The sequence below is a fragment of the Syngnathus scovelli genome, chromosome 6, assembly GCF_024217435.2.
Source record: "Syngnathus scovelli strain Florida chromosome 6, RoL_Ssco_1.2, whole genome shotgun sequence".
NCBI lineage: Eukaryota > Metazoa > Chordata > Actinopteri > Syngnathiformes > Syngnathidae > Syngnathus > Syngnathus scovelli.
The window spans coordinates 9,020,566-9,039,777 of NC_090852.1; the positions used below are offsets into that span (position 1 = coordinate 9,020,566).

Below are 19,212 nucleotides of genomic sequence, written 5' to 3' on the forward strand. Positions count from 1 at the left end.
GTGTGTTGTTGACTAAACGAAAAAACAAACAAACTGAGGTGATTTATCAAAGATCGCCCGTGCTGCTCATATTCTCTGTAAGCTGCCAAACATTATACTCCTTTCTGGGTGAGCTGTCATGCAGCTTATATGTAGACAGATGCAAAAGCATGACCATGGTCATAAGTATTACATTTGTCATGGAGATGAATCAATATGAGGCTTTGGCTCCGCCATGTAGCAACAGGTTTCTAATACGCTCCGGCAAGATTTTCCAACATTCCAATGTTTGTGTTAAATCGTTGGTTTCTTGGGATGGAGACCGATCTATGCCATTTTTATTGTCGTGAATAATTGCCTTACGGTATGTGATTTTCATTATCATTCCAATGTTTATGTTAAATGGTTGGTTTCTTGGGATGGAGACTCATCAATGCCTTATGGTGTGCCCCCGCTGTAAATGGGTAATCATTTGCCTATGGGTTTTTCCAGTACACAGCCAAGTTTAGATAGTTGTGAGTTCATTCACAAACTACATGACAAATATATACAAATAATATAGCAATACTATAACATAACAAACTATAGCATAGCATAGCATAGCATAGCATAGCATAGCATAGCATAGCATAGCATAGCATAGCATAGCATAACATAACATAACATAACATTATGCTTATTATGCTATTACTTCTTACTTTCTATACTAGTAATCAGGGCTGTGGACTCGGACTTGGACTCGGGGACTCGGACTCGGACTCGGTGGTCAAGAGGCCGTACTCGGACTCGGACTCGGTGCAAAAATCCGACCGAGTCCACAGCCCTGCTAGTAATCATATAGTTAAGCATTATTTTACTGATTTGAAAACATGCAACATGTTTTATTAATTTGTGTAGATCGCAACAGACATTTCATTTTCTTCTAGTTTTTCTAGTCCAACATGGCTGTAACCAGTTTTGCGCCGACCAACCAGCCAAAGGGTGGGGGGGAAAAAAGCCAACATCATTGAGGGTGGCATGGCCTTGTGAGGATGAATTTGAAATCAGATTGGTTGAAGGAACAATCCTTCTGCTAATAGACTTTGAGTTACATCAGCCACCATTACTGATTTTGAAAACCCTCTGCCTCAGTTGCATTGTTTGATAGCATATGTTTGTCTGGAGGAGCATACATGTTGACCTCATGCACTGAAGGCCAACATGCAGCGTGCTGAGTTGAAAAGGAAGTGTGAATAGAAGCGCTGATAAAAGGATGAAGCGCTCGAGGGCACGGGGATCTTTCGTACCATATAGGAATGTATAGCGCAATGGGAGATAAAAGCCAGTGCTGCTTTACACACGTGCATTTTCTCCCTTCCCTGTGTAGTTTCTTTCATTTTAGGTGCTTTTTTTCTTCAATACCAATGTCAGACCAAGAAAAAAGTCCAAGGAAAGCATTACATGCAAAATACAGCTTGAAGAACACTATCCTAATTTGCTCTCTACCACTCAGGAGTAAGGGGGAAAAAAAATCTACTAACAATGAAGCAAGCTTTTTCCTTTTCCCCATTTGAAGCCATGCCCCAAGCCTGTCATTTTCTTTTTGGGGAGAGAAATTAGGTCATTTAGTTGGAGCAGCTTTCTGAATGGATGATGAAGAGCCAAACACAATAACAACAGACCAGTCCTATATAACATTCCTGCTGACAAAGCTAACTGGTGCATGCAGAAATCCAAAAAAATGTCGATGTCCCTGAACCACAGGAGAAACAACTTTTGAGTTTACATGTCCTCTTGCAAGACTAGTGTCAACCTGCTGTTACCAATGGTGGTGGATTCGTTATGAGTGTGATGTGTTCTGTTGGTCATCTGGAGTACTGGATTACTACGCGCATGTTGCTTAGAGAACAATTGTTTTATCTAAAATCAAGAAACCTTCAATCTTTAATAATGTAACCGTTGCATGAAAAACTACCAGTGACTTCCTGTATTATGAAAGTAGTTTTTCCATTTTGTCAATCGTCCTGCGTTGGTCCTAACTTAGCTATTCTTTGCTAAACCTAACACTTGCCTGTCTGGCCATTCACATCTGTACCTCATACCTAATTTAATAACAATCTGTTATTTCTCATTATTTACAGACATACATAATGTGACCATTTGTTCCTCCACTGACAAAATCAATTGGAGACCTCAGTGTGTGTCATCTGTATAATAAGTACATCACAATGCAGAGATAATTCCTTATTGTGGGAACTACTGGAGCAGAATAGTTCATGTTTTCCTCAGACTGAAAATGCTGTTTCAGAACTCTGCTGCCATCTAGAGGACTAATGTTTCAAAACGTCTTATAGGAATTTTATCTATGAGGACCAAAAGTGTCAAACGAAATAATAGATAAACGAGTCAGTGATTATTGATTTGTTTATCTATTTATTTATTTATTTATGATTTATGTATGTATGTATGTATGTATGTATGTATGTATGTATGTATGTATGTATGTATGTATGTATGTATGTATGTATTTATTTATTTATTTATTTATTTATTTATGATGTATGTATGTATTTTTGTACGTATGTCACCCCTGTCCCCCAGTGCTCAAGAATCATGAGACTTTTTCCCTCTCATCCCCTAAGGAACAACAAAGTGCTGAGTATCTGTCCTCAGTTCACATTCAGTGTCTTAATTGTGTGGCTCGCTCGCTTGAAGGATTCAAAACATTTCTGGTTGCATAGCAGTGCAGTAACATTTTGCGTCATGGTGACAATAATACATCATTTCCCCTGCAGAAAACACTCCTGAAATGAATGTGGTCTTTCTTCTGTGAGGATTACAAAACAACATCGTTGGGGAGTTTTGTAATGGACTTTCCCCCCCTCACACGGTCAATTTTCTGCAAGAACTGAAATGATTCTATATCTCAGTTTGCATTTTGCACAAGCCACCTCCAATGGAAATTGTATGCAAAGCAAGGAGATGAATTCTAACTGCATCACAATCCTTTTCCATTCTATTTAGACATATATGATAGTTCCTATGAATAAAACTTAATTCTAAAGCATACAGGCAGCCAGTGGAAAAAAACCAGAATATAAATTATACGTTCGTACTTAACTGTTCCAGTTGAGACACACACAAATCTATTGTGAAAAACTTTGGTAATGTTAAACTGAAATGATTAGTGCAACATTAATTTTGTGCAATGAATGTGAAATACAAGGATTATTTTATTTTACATGGATTTTCATCCATCCATCTATCCATTATCTGAACCACTTGTCCTCACAAGTGTCACAAACTATGTGGGTTTTGGTTTATATATAGTATATGTTGTTTTTTAATATGTCCTTACAGACATTTAGACATTTGTCACATCACTTTACACTTACAAATGTTGTTTACAAAACATCCATCCATCCATCCATTTTCAACGCCGCTTATCCTGTTTCAGGGTCAAGGGTGTTTCCAAAACAGTGCTATGGACAGGTGTACAGTACTTTTCCAATTGCCCATCTTTTTGCTGGACATGCTACCAAAGTTATTTCCATTCATTTCAGGTGTTGGAGCCTTGGCACTCCCCGGATTGGGTCACAGTCATCTGACAGTCATTTGAATTGCTGGATGTGGTCACAGAGAAAATTCAACCACAGGATGGAGCGCTCCTTTGTGAACATCAGCACATGCTTCCTTCCCAGGGTTGAAAAAAAATATATATTTATGGCTTTTTGTTTAAAATCAAGCTGACGGCTAGATTTTACACAACGTGCATGTTACGTTTTTCATTCTCAGTACAAGTGCTTGCAAAATGTAAGCTCATAGAAGAGACAAGTCAAGCATATAATTTACTTGAAAAAATATTTTTACCTTTAACTGTCGGACTTAAGTATATCTTGGCTTTAAGTGTGTCTGCAAGTGCACGGTGATTAATTGACACCATTGTATATGCTTCCTCCAGCACATTTTCATGCAAAACTGATAAACTGCACAAGATGGACCCTGACAGAGATTTCTTTACAGAATCTTTTATAGAATATGTACATCTATTTAAGTCGTGTGTGAGTACTTTTCCAAACTCTTACTTCAAAATTCAAAGTTGTTTATGTTCAAGATTTACTTTACAGTGGCTCTCTTTACATATCTACCTGAAAAAGTGCATGAGGATTCCTTCTGTGATTCTGTCTCCCCAATGCAGCAGCAACATCTTTTTCTGAATGTCTGTCTGCTCTCTGTCTAAGCGCCACATGCAAACATGCTCGTGAGCATTTGCAGCTCATGAGCAGGTCAACCATGCAAATATAGTACCAACATCTTCACCCAATGTTCCGGCCGATTTGCCTAAACTATCAAGTGATTGTCGAGAGTGCCAAATGTTTGTTCACGAGCTAAAAAAATACTGCAATGTATGGCAAGGAAAAGTACAAGTAATCCAATCTCTCCAATCTTTATTCATCAGATATGAACCTGAAAAATGCTAGCCCATAATTAAGTGATTAAAACATACACACACACAGAATGCCCAAAAGAACAACACAGCGAAAAAAGGTGAGGGCCATACTAATACTAAAAGTTTTATATTAAGTAAGGGGCCACAAAATATTAACCTGTGGGCCACAAATGGCCCAGAGGCCACATATTTGAAGTTACCCAAATCGTATTTGAAGTTAACCAAATCAAAGTTAGCCGTTTTAGCGGTTATAAATATTGTATAATTCATCAGCCATTTTAAGGTCAAATCACAGCAACTTAAACAGAGCTTAACTATTTACGCAAATATTTCTGCGCGTGCGCATTTTACATCGACTTGCATTTAAACCTCCTTGCTCATGCGCATAACACATGACGTTGCGAGCAGACCCGGAAACGAAGTGTTTTATTACAGCACGAGAGGCAAATTTCGATTTTACGTTTCTTTTAAGAGGAATAAAACATGCCCTACTGACTTGGCCCGTCAATTCGACAACAACAAAATAAAACAAACAAGAAATTCGACGTGTATTAGCTGCAAAGTTGATGGAAGAGAAGGGCGTGCTTCAATCACAACCCACCCTTCTCCCTCCCTCTCCTCCCCCTCCCCATTACTGGATGCTAGCTTGGTGGTAGCCTTTGCATGTCGTGTAGCACTCCCAGTCAAAAGTTGCGTTTCGTCATTTTTCACCCCAAAATATTCTACTCGGGGAACATCGAACTGCGGTAAAGGCAAAAAGATGGGATGTACTCTGAGCACGGACGACAAGGCGGCGCAGGAACGCAGCAAGATGATCGACAGGAACCTCCGGGACGACGGAGAGAAAGCTGCCCGGGAGGTGAAGCTGTTGCTCCTCGGTGAGAGAAAGATGGATGGTCCGGTCGACCGGGGGTTGAGGCGATGAGGCTCATCCCCAAGCCAACACCCAAGCCTTGCGTAGTTCACCCGCACCCAACTAATTGCTGTCCACTGCTTTAACCCCATTAAGTGACGCAACGTTATAAAAAAAAAAAGGAAGCATTTGATGTAATTTTAAGTTTGACGAAACAACAAAGTGAGGACATTTTGTCGTAATATTGAATGGCGCGGGGTTAGTCGGGAAGATAGCAAAAAAGTTCAAACGTTGTTTTCCCCTTCGCTAACTCATTTGCATCACTTATTACGTGTTTAAAATGTAAACGCTGGGGAGGATTAACCCCACATTAGCCAGCCACTGCCGCCCAACATTGGCATTAAATCGCTAAGCTAATTTAGCAATTAGCTTCTTAACGCTAGCCGACTCAGCGTTGCTAGCCGGATTAGTCAACGGACTGAGATTTAACACAAAACCTTACAGACTCGACTATTGTCATAACGCGAGCGATATAAAAGGGTTTCGGTGCACTGTTCCTTCTTCTAATCAGCTGACTTTATTATCTTGCTTGCAGGCCGACTCACGCGAAATAAGTCGTATCGCACTTGTGGTGGGTGGGTGGCCTTTTTGCCCAATTCGAGGAACTCTTGCGCGTGAATTTCTGACAGATACCAATATATGCTCGTTGTGACGCATTAGTGTCATTACTTTAGTGCCTGGAGGCAGACCGCTCATTGGAATAGATTGCGAGAGTCTATTTGCCGCTCTGTTGCCTGCGGAAAAATCAGAACAAAATGTGTACTTTTAAGAATCTGAATCGACGATTGAGCATGTCTTCAACACCGTTTTGAGGTTTGGGGTTAGAATCTCAGCAGGTTCTCCATGTGCTTGTGTTTCTGAACTTAACTCCCAACTTGCTCTCGCTTTGCAAACACATTGAGAAATTGACTGACAGCAAGTCTGGAGTGTACCTCGCTTGATGCCCAACGACATCCCTAATGAGGACACCCGCTATAGAGGACTGATTGACGGATGATGGATTTAAAGATGGCCAATGCACCAAATATCCTAATCCCAAATGTGTTTATTTGCAAAGACCAGACATGATGATGAAGTGGCGTTTATCTCATCACAAAATAATTCACACTTGTTTGACTTCTATTTGAAGCGCGGTCGTTTCAGTATGTTATAGTTGCTAATCTTTCATTTTTGGAATTCTTGCTTGGTGCTGCTCGGCGAGCTGTTTTGCCACACGTTTACCTCCTGTAGTCTATAACAGTGTAGACCTAGTCTGTACCGTCTTTCAGCTTTCCCCGATTATAGGCCGTGTAAGCCAAAGTCAGCCAAATGGACATGTCATTTCCTCTCCAAACGCAAGCTTTCCGGGTAAGACGCCACTGTGTTATATATTGTAAATCCCCCTTTCAGATTTTGTGGCAGTGTCCTTCTCATTTGCCATACTGGGAGGTCAGACACGAACTGAGATTTTTCTGACTGAGATTTTTTTGCGGCATGCTTCCTTATATAGTCGACACAGTTTGCGCGGTTGTTTGCAAGGTGGTGTGGATGAGGCATTTGAAGTAAAATCTTCTTTGCCATTTTTGCCAGGGCTTGCAAATGTAAACTTTTTATTTATTACAACATGTAGCAGCAGCACAAGACGCACAGTGTAGTGAAATAAAAATAATGTAGTACAATATTCTTGTGGTCTGCGGTGCCGAGCGCTGTACGACACAGCCAGCTTCCAAAAGCGGCCGGGACCGATCCCAAAAGAAGCAACAAGTAAGACCGTAACCACCAGTCACCATATTGACCAATGATCTTCAGAACAGCAGCAGCCATTTGTCAATATTCTATACAATATAGTGAGCTCAAAGCTGGCGGTCAACGGCTACCGTCTCGGTCGGAATCAGATGAATAAACGTTGCGTAGCAACCTGTGTGCAGTCTGACTGACAGTGATGTGAATGTGTGCCAATTGTGGATGGCAAACGGAGAGCCAGCGCACGCTTGCAACTGCATGGTTGCTTGGAGAACAAGACATTCTTTAATTACACACGTTTATATTCTGTCGTCCAAAGTGCTGCTCAATTCCCGACACTTGTGTGGGTGTGTGGGCTAAGCGAAATATGATGTTCTTTTCCCTGGTTGTGATAGTGTGTGGTTGTTTTGCAAGAACTGCAACTAGCATTTGGCTTTGCATTTACCTTGGATGTTTATTTGCCCAAGTCTGATTCCGGAATAAGAGGTTTCTGTTTATCGGCGGATGTTCAACCTTTTCAGACTAAAAAATAACCATTATTGCAATAAGTACTCTAATTTTCTGGAAAACAGACCCATGGAACGAAAGAACAGAACATTGTATGCTTAAACCAAAGACGTGCCGATGTAGACGTCAATTATTATCGTTCATTGACGTCAAGCAGATATTTTTCGAGTCTCGTTGAAACCACTCGTCTGAGCGAATCAACACGCAAAAGTGCATGCCCAACAAGCACTTGACATGAGAGTTTTGAGAGGTCGGATTGCCTCAAATGCAAATCATGAAGAACCAAAAGCTGTTAATTTTATGCTGAGGTCTGGTCTAACATGAAGAGAATGACTAACTCCTTTCTGCCTACGGAATCTGTAAAATCAGAAATCAATTCCACGGTGTTGCTCGACTTTGTTCCAATGATTTCTCCTCAGAGTAAATGATCAAAATCTCTTTGGTATTTAAACTTTGTAGCCAAATATATACATTTATATTGTATCTATATTATTCTATTTTTGACTTTATTAATTATCATTTTGTGGTGAATTATGAGCTGCACGCATTGCAGCGCCTGTGTGTGTGGGAGTTTCAGGGGATTAGAGGAGAGGAAGTCACGGAGCAGACGGACATCTATTCATTGACATGCTTCCTGTTTTTGATTATATCATTACATGTGAACAAACATCAAATACCGACTCAAAATAACATCTCTTTGCTGTCCCCTTCTGACGCAGTGCACCCCATTTCAATGCCACGCCTTGTGAACTGCTACGTTAGGGAGGGGTATCGATATTCAGAACTATAATATTGAGACTGTATCATTTTTAATAATATCGGAATGTACCAAGGTATCGACGTTTTGAGCACATCCCTACCATGGACATCAATTGCAGTTGGCAGCAGTGGTAGTACGGGACAAAATGGCAGCCGCTTGGATTTTTCATCCTTTATTGTTATTCCACAATTCTTAGTCTGAACACTGTTTAGACTAAGTAGGGGCACAGAAAATATAGACCTGACTTCTCCTTATAAATTTTGTGCGATCCCTGTTAAATTTGGGGTGATTTGAACTTGAACATTTGCAATCTTACTGGTCATGTGTCAGAGCAGGGTATGCATCTGCTCATTGTGTTTCACGCCAAATTGGTGAACATGTCTTCTCACCAGAGAGCACGGAGTCCCAGTAGAGGGAAGGTAATTAAAATGTTCCTCAGCTGTAAACACAAGCGGATCTCATGGGGAGCTGCAGAAGACGGTGGTTGTTGTGCCTTACCATGCGGAAATGAAAAGGATCTACTTCAAAAAGTTTCGCTTTGATCACCGTCACGTCTAAAGGGATGTGCACACATTACATTTTAACATCTAAGAGTTTTGAAACATGAGAGCCCCTAGGTCAGCGGTCCCCAACGTTTTTTAGCACCAAGGGGTTGTGGACCCCTGCCCTAGATGACCAATTCAGCACACAATTCATTTAATGGTATCACCACCACAGATGATCCCGAGTCCCCTTCCCAAAACGAGATGTCGCTATCCTGTTAGGCAGCGTGGTGCCACGGGGAATCGAGTCTGACAGAAAATACAAAAGACAAGAAACCACGAGCAATAGCGGTAACTCGACTGAATGCTATCTTGTCTGGTAACTAACTACATTGCAAGCCATTCATTCATTTCTATTGCGGTAAATGACTTGTGAGACACGTTATACAAAGAATCAACACAACCGGTTGCTCCTCTATTTGAACCTCAGGTCAAAGTCAAAGTCAGCTTTATTGTCAATTTCTCCACATGCCAAAGACACACAAAGAAACCGAAATTTCGTTCCCCCCTATCCCACGGTGACAAGACATGGCCCACAACAGACAAACAAGTATAACAACAGCGTGCTGAATAAATAATGAATAAATAACACAATAAATAAATAAATAAGAGGAGCAAAAAAGGAGCAAGTGCGCGTACAGCAGACATTCCAGAAAATAGCGCAACAGTGCCGCATGCTACGCAGAAGGGGGTAGCGAGTTCAGGGTCCTAACAGCCTGGAGAAAGAAGCTGTTGGCGAGTCTGGTGGTGCGGGAGCGCAGGCTCCTGTACCTCTTCCCAGAGGGCAGAAGGTCAAACAAAGAGTAAGCCGGGTGACTCACATCTCTCGCAATCGAGGTTGCCTTGCGGGCGAGATGGGAAGTGTAAATGTCCTTCAGGGAGGGGAGCGAAGCACCAATAATCTTACCAGCCGTATTCACTATGCGCTGCAGGGCCTTCAAGTTCTGTTCAGTGCAGTTACCACCCCAGACAGCGATGCAACTGGTGAGGACGCTCTCAACGGTGCCACGGTAGAATGTAGACAGGACTGCCTGAGGAGCACATGCACGCCTGAGCTTCCGCAGGAAGTATAGGCGGCGCTGAGCTTTCTTTGCCAGTGACGAGGTGTTTGCGGACCAGGAGAGGTCCTCACTGATGTGCACCCCCAGGAACTTGGTGCAGCTCACCCTCTCCACCACAGCACCATCGATGATCAGCGGCAGGTGTTTTGTGTGACCCTTCCGGAAGTCAACAACGATTTCCTTGGTCTTGTTGACGTTCAGCAGGAGGTTGTTGTCCCTGCACCACGTGGTCAGAAGGTCAACTTCCGACCTGTACCGAGTCTCGTCGCCCTTCGTGATGAGACCCACCAGAGTCGTGTCGTCAGCAAACTTCACTATGCGGTTGTCGCTGTAGGTCGCAGTGCAATCATGCGTCAGCATGGAAGCAGGTGGCTTCCAGATTGGCTATAGTTAGGTTTCCTTTTATACTCACAAGTCTGTGGCTCAGGCGAACTTGGTGTTGATCCACACATGCTGTAAATAAGAATTTGCCATCTTAGATATTTTACCAAACAGGGTGAACATTTACGATTGTGGGTCGCAACTGCTATCCGATGAGAAAAAAAAACAAAAACATTTTTTAACACACCCCACACAAGGTAATAGCTCTGGATGCTCTTTCAAAAATATGACCTTGGCTGACTTTGATCTGAAAAGATAAAAATGCCTCAAATTGTCCTGATCACTATACCTTATGTGTTAAGTCGCTTTACTGGCAAGTCCAGGCTGCATAAAATCGCAACCCCGGTGATGCTTGAGCCCTGCGTAATCTCATTGAAACCAGGATCTCATTGATTAATCCAATTGTGCAAAGACGTGGCTCAAGCGCAGATTGAAGCACATCTTTAACAAGATTCTGTTAGCTTGTCGACTGACAAACTGCAAATTGCAGTTTGGCGAGCTCCATTTGCACATTGGTGTATTTGTCTGCCTAGGTCCATATTTTAAAGGGTTGATATTACATCTAAAGTGGGGATGGGTGAGTACTGTTGACACGTATTAGGCCTTTACCGGCCAGACTTCAATGTATCAATACTTGCGATGGCTGTCACCCATACCCATACCTCTTGAGGCCGTTTTACAATCAGAAACTAGCACACATGGCTGCCAGAATTTTTTTTTTTTTTATAAAGTGAACTGTATTCATGCCAATCCTCTCATATGTCAATTAAGAAGCAATTTCTGTACATACATGTATGTTCATAAGGTTTATCTAAAATTCCAATCATGCTCTCTTTTTTTTTCCCACACATATTGCTCGATGATGATCGGAGCATCCCTACTCTTAATTTCTTGGCATGCAATGTGTCAATTCAATTGTCTGAGACGCTTATCAAATTTCCATGTTTGTCTCATTTTCAGGTGCTGGCGAGTCTGGGAAGAGCACAATTGTTAAACAGATGAAGTAAGTCGAGACGCCTGCATAATCTACATGAAAATAAAATAATCTGCAAATGATAATGCCAATTCATGATTAGGTATTTGACAATATATCGTACTGGTGTAAATCGTCTTTACTTCCAATCAGCAGCATATACATTGTTTCATACAGTGAACTTGCGTCAGCCACAATCAGTAATGAAAGACCCAATAATGGCTGCCATTTCTAGGAACTCATTTGTTGCTGTAATAATGTAGTCTGATTAAAGTGGTAGCATGTTGCATTCAAGCTTAAACCGCAATTAGGTGGGGAAGACTTTCCTTGTGGTAAAGCTCTTATCTTGTGTGCCAGGATCATCCACGAAGCAGGCTACTCAGAGGAAGAGTGTAAGCAGTACAAGGCTGTTGTCTACAGCAACACCATCCAGTCCATCATTGCCATCATCAGAGCCATGGGACGCCTTAAGATTGACTTTGCCGACTCGGCCAGAGCCGTGAGTGCTTGCTGAGGTCACACACACAACACCAGCAAACAATATTTACAGTGGTTCATCACGTTCGGAGCATCCTGCAATAGGTACAAATCTGAGATTTGGAGTGTCAAAAGATGGACATTTTTTAAAAATAGTTTTACTACTCCCGCATGCTTCAAACGTAATAAAAGTGGCAGAACAGTACATCGGCAACTATTCCTGCACGTGAGGGCGGCGCAGTAACGTAGGTATACTGTGAAAACCTGTAAAGAATCAACATTCAGCTAAATCATTAACAACAATACAGCTTGAGCACAATGGGATTTACAGATGTTTACAAAAGATTATTCAATGACTTTCTTTTTCTGTAATCGCCATTTACCCCACGAGAAGCATCACCTTTAGAAATCAAGAGGCCTTGTGCAACATCTAATTTCCAAAAGAAATTTCCTCATAGGAAATGTTGTAAAGGGAAAGTATTTGTTCAATGCTTTTACCCCCCTAAAACTGAATGAGCCGAGACTGTGTTTTAATTAAACTCAGGTTAATTAATAATAGTTTCCAGTAATTCGATTCCTAAAAATGGTTCTGATTATCGATTCTTCTAAGGGAAAATTAGTTTCAGATCAAGAGCAATGCAAAAGGAGCACTGCAAATATTCCCAAATGTTGGTAGCCAAAGTGTCACAAGTGGAAAAATCAAACACACTTAACCCATTTGTATAATTTCACTCTCTCCCGAAATGAGAATCGATAGGCACATTAAATATCTTGTCTTTGTGGTCGCTTCAGCATAGGTTGTAAAGAATGTGAAAATCGTCAGTTTTTACTTTTGAGACAATGTCCCAACTTCATTGGAATTGGGAGCGTGTTCATAATTAGTAAGGAAAAAAAAAATTGCCAACTGCAACCATTTGAGGCATATGACTTGGGATGTTCTTCCATATTTAACGCCGCTGTATTGAATTGAAATAGTGATGTGCTAATTTGTTGTGTCAATATTTTGACTTTTCAAGCACATGGTTTGTTTTTATACAAGTGACTCATTTTGGCTCCGTTTAGTCACAGCCGGACAGATTTTCCACTTCTTTATACTTTCAGTATTCATATGAAATTCAGCTGCTTTATAGCGGCTTAAATGAGAGGTTTGTCCACTCAGGATGACGCACGACAGCTGTTCGTGTTGGCCGGCTCGGCCGAGGAGGGCTTCATGACGGGCGAGCTGGCCGGGGTCATCCAGCGGCTGTGGAAAGACAGGGGAGTGCAAGCGTGCTTCGGCCGCTCCCGAGAGTACCAACTCAACGACTCTGCGGCATAGTTGAGTAGTCATATCGTAACCTTCCAGAGAGGGTGTGGCCCTTTTTGAACCCATTAACCATTCCATTTTTCCCTCTCTCCCTGTTTCTCATCCCAAACAGCTATCTGAATGACCTGGACAGGATATCACATGGCACTTATGTGCCCACCCAGCAAGATGTGCTGAGAACCCGAGTTAAGACCACCGGCATCGTGGAGACGCACTTCACCTTCAAGGATCTGCATTTCAAGTCAGTTTGTCATTTTAAATTTTTTTCTCTTCTTGCATTATGTACTTTAATTGAATACGTCAGTGACCTGTTGTGCATTTCATTTATTTTTGGTTTTTACAGTTTAAAATGACTTGAAGGTGAATTCATAACAAAGTAGAACCTCTGGCTGTGTGATTAATCTCGTCCAAAAAGTCCAAAGACTAAAACCAAACGATATCAAAATATAATTTAATATAAGAGCAGATAAACAACCCTAACTCCCAGGGAGTGCAGCTTTAAAGTAGCATCTCATCTTTACAGAATGTTCGATGTCGGTGGCCAGAGGTCAGAGAGAAAGAAATGGATCCACTGCTTTGAGGGCGTCACCGCTATCATCTTCTGTGTGGCTCTCAGCGACTATGACCTCGTGTTAGCCGAGGATGAGGAGATGGTGAGAAAAGCGACATTTTTTTGTTTACCGAGACACACTATAGATCCTGTACAGATGAACTTTGAATGCGCATGTCTAACGTCAATATTTCAGTTGGGCTGGGAGAAGCACGTGCTACACGTGCCAAAATCAAAATCACAATTGAAATATTCCTTTAATTGTCCGACCCCGTTTCACTACTTTTGCACAACTTGTAGCATTTTAGGATCGTAATAAAAGTTTAACTGACCTTAGGCTTCTAAGGTCCCTGACGATTGTAAAAAGTGCGCATCTGTTCTTTCTTTCTTGTATTAATGCATCTTTGCCTTTTCACAGAACCGAATGCACGAGAGCATGAAGCTGTTTGATTCTATCTGCAACAACAAGTGGTTCACAGACACTTCCATCATTCTCTTCCTCAACAAGAAGGACTTGTTTGACGAGAAGATCAAAAAGAGCCCCCTCACAATCTGCTACCCAGAATATGCAGGTGAAGATATCAAAACACGCTCAAAATGTTGTCCTTAATGACATGCAATGTGATTTGTGCTAACTAAACAAAACAATTACTACTGGCATCATGGATAAGTAGAATGATGAATAGGGATTGTGAAGAAATGTTCTCGTAACCAATCGAAAGAAATCAATCCAATTGTTAACGAGAAATTGAATCTTCTATAAATTAAGATTTGCACCAAACTATTGTTGAAGGCAACTTTCAACGGTAAAATGGCTGTTCCCTATTTTTATACAGCCCGTCTTTGAAATCCGCCCCTGTATGGTATATAATTATGTACATATGATTGTTTTTGTTTTTTTTGCTGCAGTAGCAATCTAAAATAAACCCAAATCAAATGTCACCGCCCACAGGCTCAAACACCTACGAAGAAGCAGCGGCCTACATCCAGTGTCAGTTTGAAGATCTGAACAAGCGGAAGGACACCAAGGAGATCTACACCCACTTCACCTGCGCCACCGACACCAAGAATGTGCAGTTCGTGTTCGACGCCGTCACCGATGTCATCATCAAAAACAACCTGAAGGACTGTGGCCTTTTCTGAGGGTGACCGTGTGATTCAGGTGCTGTATTACAAAGGAGTATTGGGGCCATTCTGACGATAGCAATGTGAATGAGTTCTGTCAAAATCTGAATCTAGTTGGAATGGCCAATTTGGCACAAGTTTTTGTGTTGCCTTTTGGGAATGTTTTTGTGCAAGATTGCCTCTCGAAAATTTGCTCCACCCCACTCCACAGAAAAAAACGCTCAGAAGAGTAAAACGATCTAATTTCAGTATTTGTCGTTTTGTCTTTTACTCTGGGAACCCCCTTCTCCGATTAGCTGTCAACTTCCAGTACAGAATAGCCACCAATTTCTCGACACGCCAAAATTCCAAGACAACAGGTCAAAATCACTGTGATGTCTCAAACGTTCACACAAAACTCAAATGTAGTGCAAATGAAAGATTATTGCTGAGCAGAGGAGTGTGAGCAGTAAAATAGGCAAATGAGATGTACATCAGCACTCACTTTTTTCCATTAATTTATTTGTTAAGGAGGGTTTTAAAGGCATTTGAAGTGGTCATCCCATGTTTTTTTAAACATGCCCTATAGAATGAGTTAGCGGATTACAACTGCTATCTGTATACAACTTTATTTATTATGATTATGGTAATTCACAGTGTTGACCTTTTCTTCTCAGTTTGTCCTTAAAACTTGATTTCTCCTGTATAACTAATCACATGGCCATATTGTTGTTTGTGTGCAGGCAGCCCAGCGGTGCTCCTGCCGTGTGACTTTATTCAACGAGTATCTGGCCTTCACAGACTCCGCTGACAATTGTCACTTTGTGCGTTTAATTAACTTATGTTCATCTCTCAAAGGTTTTAATGGCGCAGTGTAGACGAGAAACATTTTGTGTAAAATATTTGTACAACTGTCTTTGGCTGGGGGGTTTTCAACCTTTTTAAAAAATGTGCTCCTTTGATCTATCATATATATATATATATATATATATATATATATATATAAAATATGAAGAGGATACTTGCTTCCCCCATCTTTGAATCAACATGTTAATGTTTAATTTCAGCATGCCTTAGTTACCTTTTGTTAATTTAGATGTTAGCTTCATGTACTAGATGTTTTTATCATCTAACCTGCAATCCATTTTATTTTATTTAAGTTTTGGGCGTTTTTTTTGTTTGTGTATATTTTCTTCCTCGGACGTGTCAAGTACGACCAACTCGCTCCACAGGCCAAATTCCCTTCTGACATACTGTGAGAGCCATTTTAACTTTTTCAGCCGGTTTGCATGTGTGCTCCAGACCAAAAGCCTGTGAATGTGTGGAAGTGTGCGTGTGTGCGCGTGTGAAAGAGAGAGAGAGAGAGAGAGAGAAAGGGAGAAAGTATGCACAATATCAAAACAAAGGGACTTTATTTCTCTACGTGTCATCCTCACCTTTCAAAGTTGTATTTTTCTAAGCGACCAACAACGAGTAACATTCCCGATTTGAAGGAAAAAGCTTTGAAAGGAAGGATGTCTTTGTAGCACACAATAAATAGACACGCACGTAGACGGTGTGGGGGTGCAAGGCCGAGATGTCTGTGATGGTTTCACGTTACATATCCCCACCCACCCACCCACCCCTACACACACACGCGAACCCAGCCTTCGGTTTTACATCGGATGGGGAGACATCTGTGGACTAATCTCCATGTTTTTTGCTAATAAAAGAGCTGCTGTGTGGTGAAACCATAGCAACTTATATGCAACAAACTCGTCACATTTATTTTGTGGTCACGGGGTGGAACTATATTGGAAAAAATATGCCATATGCGATATGAATATTATTGCAATATTTAACACCTAAAGAAATGACAAAGTGGGATTGATAATGTTTTATTGGGGCGTTGCAACTCCTCAATCCTGCACTAATGTTGTTTTATGTCAGTGATAAAGAATGACTGAATTCTGTTGTTTGTCTAGATAATGTTGCAGCACTTTGTGTTCCTTCCCTTGCTTAAAGGGTTGAAGCACGGCAACAGATGTTAATTCGCATTAAAGTTGTAAACACACAAGGTTTGTTTGTTCAGTTTAACCGTAAACTTCAGCTGGGAATGGCATTAAACAGCTTGCATGCATCACTCGTATCTCAAGTCAGCGCTCGTAAGGCAGGGAAAAAAGGTCGCAAATAATAGTTGCTTAGTGTCAGTAAGGGTCACTATTAATCTGCAGTATGTGATTATGCTATATAATTTTCCCACAATAGATATAAAAAATATTTAACAAAATAGAAAAGAGACATCCGTATGGAAAACTGTCACATGATTATTTCTTCCACATTCTTTGGAAGTTACATTGTCCCACAACTGATAGTGAGCTATTTTTAGATCAGGCGCACAGTCTAGTCATGTGGTACCTGCAGGCTGCATGAACGTTCGTGTGGCTGATGCCTGCTCTAAACTTTTGAATGGACTATTCAATGTTTTCCCAACATTTTGCACAACTTACTGTTCTCAAACAAGTAGATGAATGGCAAACTTCACAGCAGACAACCAAACGACAGCAAGTCTGTCTGGGTAGTCGGGAGTTTTTATATGGAGCTTAAGGGCTGACCTTAAAGATAAAAAAGCTCAAAGTAAACAAGGCATGGGGAATTAGATCAAGTTTCTAGTCAGAGTCCATCTGCCTAAGTGAAACGTACATATGTGTATTTTTTATGTATATATTAAAAAAAAATGCGTGTACATCAAGTGCCACACCAATAATGTGTAGCTCTCCAAGCTGTACTAGTAGCCATCATGACCAACATAAAATTTCATTAGTGAAGTAGGCCTAGGCCAATAGGATATTATAATATACGAAGTTTAAAGATTAATAGTGGGCCTACTAATTTTGTTCGAATATTATCCATTTCAAAAGTAAACTGTACTTAACAACAGAAAAAGTTATGACACTGCATCATTATGCAGTTTGAACTGCAGTGATTCTTCAAGTACCGCTAGAGGGAGCCTGCGTACCATTAGTGGTATATGACCGGCTTACAAAATGAAACATCTGGAAATCCATCAGAGCGAGCTATTAAGTTACCTGTTTATACCACGTTTAAAAACCTTGAGGACAAGAAGGAAAAATACAGAAAAGGTATGTTTAATTACAGAAAATTATATTGCTATAGCGTCGTGAATTTGTAACAAAAAAAAAAAACATACAGACATAAAAGTTGCGTAATATAAATATTTCATTTCATTGGCTGCCCCATAACTGATCTGGAGGGAAAAAATCACAATGTCTCCCTCCAGTGGCATGAAAAGTAATCACACTTATATATACTACCAAGATAAATTGTAATGACATTTTTCAGAATGAAACCCCTTATTAGTTTCTCCAACAATCCACACGAAAATTAGCTTTAAACTAACCTGTTCGAATTCATTACAATATTAAAATTTCAACGCCAATTAATGATCTCTGTGGCATTCATCAAGTTGAAGGAAATACATATTTTCATGCATTTATTCATTCGTATGGACGACATAGAGTAATCAAAAGAAACGGGTTGCAGCAGTGTCAAGGCCGACTTGCGCGATGAGGCTATGCCCGGTGTGTTTAAGCACAATGATCAGGCATCATAACCAAGACCTATTTTTAGTGCCGCATTGTGTGATGTAAAACGATAAATGCACACTGATTATGATAATCCCTTAAATCCTGCAAGGCCGTTCAAACCGTGCATGTATGATGCTTTATCAAAGCCAAGGTATGGATTTAAGGAGAAGAATAGAGGAGTAAAACGACTATGTGGATTTACTTTGAGATATGAGTATGAAATTGATATACAAGTTCTCGTATATCAAATATTTTTTTCCCATTGCAAACAATGGCAATGTAATTAATCCATTGCAGGATTCAAGAAAAATGTGATTCATATATTTCATTGGCGCTTGGCAAACCAGGTAATGGAGCATTACCTCCACCAGCTGCTATTTTCTTTCCACTGCAACAAAACCAATGTGAAGCGATAGTGGCCGGATATTGTGATGTTTGCTGCCACTGTCGTCTGTCGAGGCCTAGCTGAAGTGTGTTCAGATACAAATTTGGTCATGGAACAAATTTAACTCGTATCTCAACGCACCACGGTATGTTTAGAGCATGGGTGTCAAAGTCAAGGCCCGGGGGCTAGCTCCGGCCCGACAGATCATTTTATGTGGCCTGTGAAAGCAAATACGTATTGTCTGTCAACTTCAATGACCCTTGCTACAATCAGTACCTAAATATTTGTCATGTGTAGTAAATAGCAATCGTTTAACCATTTTTACAGTAACTTGAACAATAATTTGTTTGTACCCTCAAATTAAATTTTAATGCACATCTAAGAGCAATGACACAAAAGGTATAAATTTTACTAGTACTACGACTACTAATAGTAATAATAGTAAGAGGGATAACTATTCTTATTTTGAGGAAAACTTATGCGAAAACAAAAGAAACGCAGTTCATTCCCATTGGAACGCAGTTCACGGCCTCCCC

At 40.7% G+C, this 19,212-nt stretch overlaps 1 protein-coding gene across 1 annotated transcript; it reads left to right on the forward strand.

The window, feature by feature from the left end:
• The first annotated feature begins 4,853 nt into the window (after nucleotides 1-4,853).
• On the forward strand, nucleotides 4,854-16,760 carry LOC125970512 (guanine nucleotide-binding protein G(i) subunit alpha-1). The gene is made up of 9 exons (XM_049722856.2): nucleotides 4,854-5,286; nucleotides 11,255-11,297; nucleotides 11,625-11,766; nucleotides 12,904-13,061; nucleotides 13,163-13,291; nucleotides 13,574-13,703; nucleotides 14,019-14,172; nucleotides 14,553-14,762; nucleotides 15,448-16,760. Exons 1-8 carry the CDS (start codon nucleotides 5,169-5,171, stop codon nucleotides 14,741-14,743), a joined length of 1,065 nt encoding a protein of 354 aa, XP_049578813.1. The 5' UTR covers nucleotides 4,854-5,168; the 3' UTR covers nucleotides 14,744-14,762; nucleotides 15,448-16,760.
• Nucleotides 16,761-19,212: the final 2,452 nt, after the last annotated feature.

Excerpts from the sequence above, each read along its gene's own strand:
- LOC125970512 (XM_049722856.2), top strand. The coding sequence starts at position 5,169 with ATGGGATGTACTCTGAGCACGGACGACAAGGCGGCGCAGGAACGCAGC. Across the intron at positions 11,298-11,624 it reads ACAATTGTTAAACAGATGAA|GATCATCCACGAAGCAGGCT; the intron begins GTAAGTCGAGAC and ends CTTGTGTGCCAG. Across the intron at positions 14,173-14,552 it reads CTGCTACCCAGAATATGCAG|GCTCAAACACCTACGAAGAA; the intron begins GTGAAGATATCA and ends CACCGCCCACAG.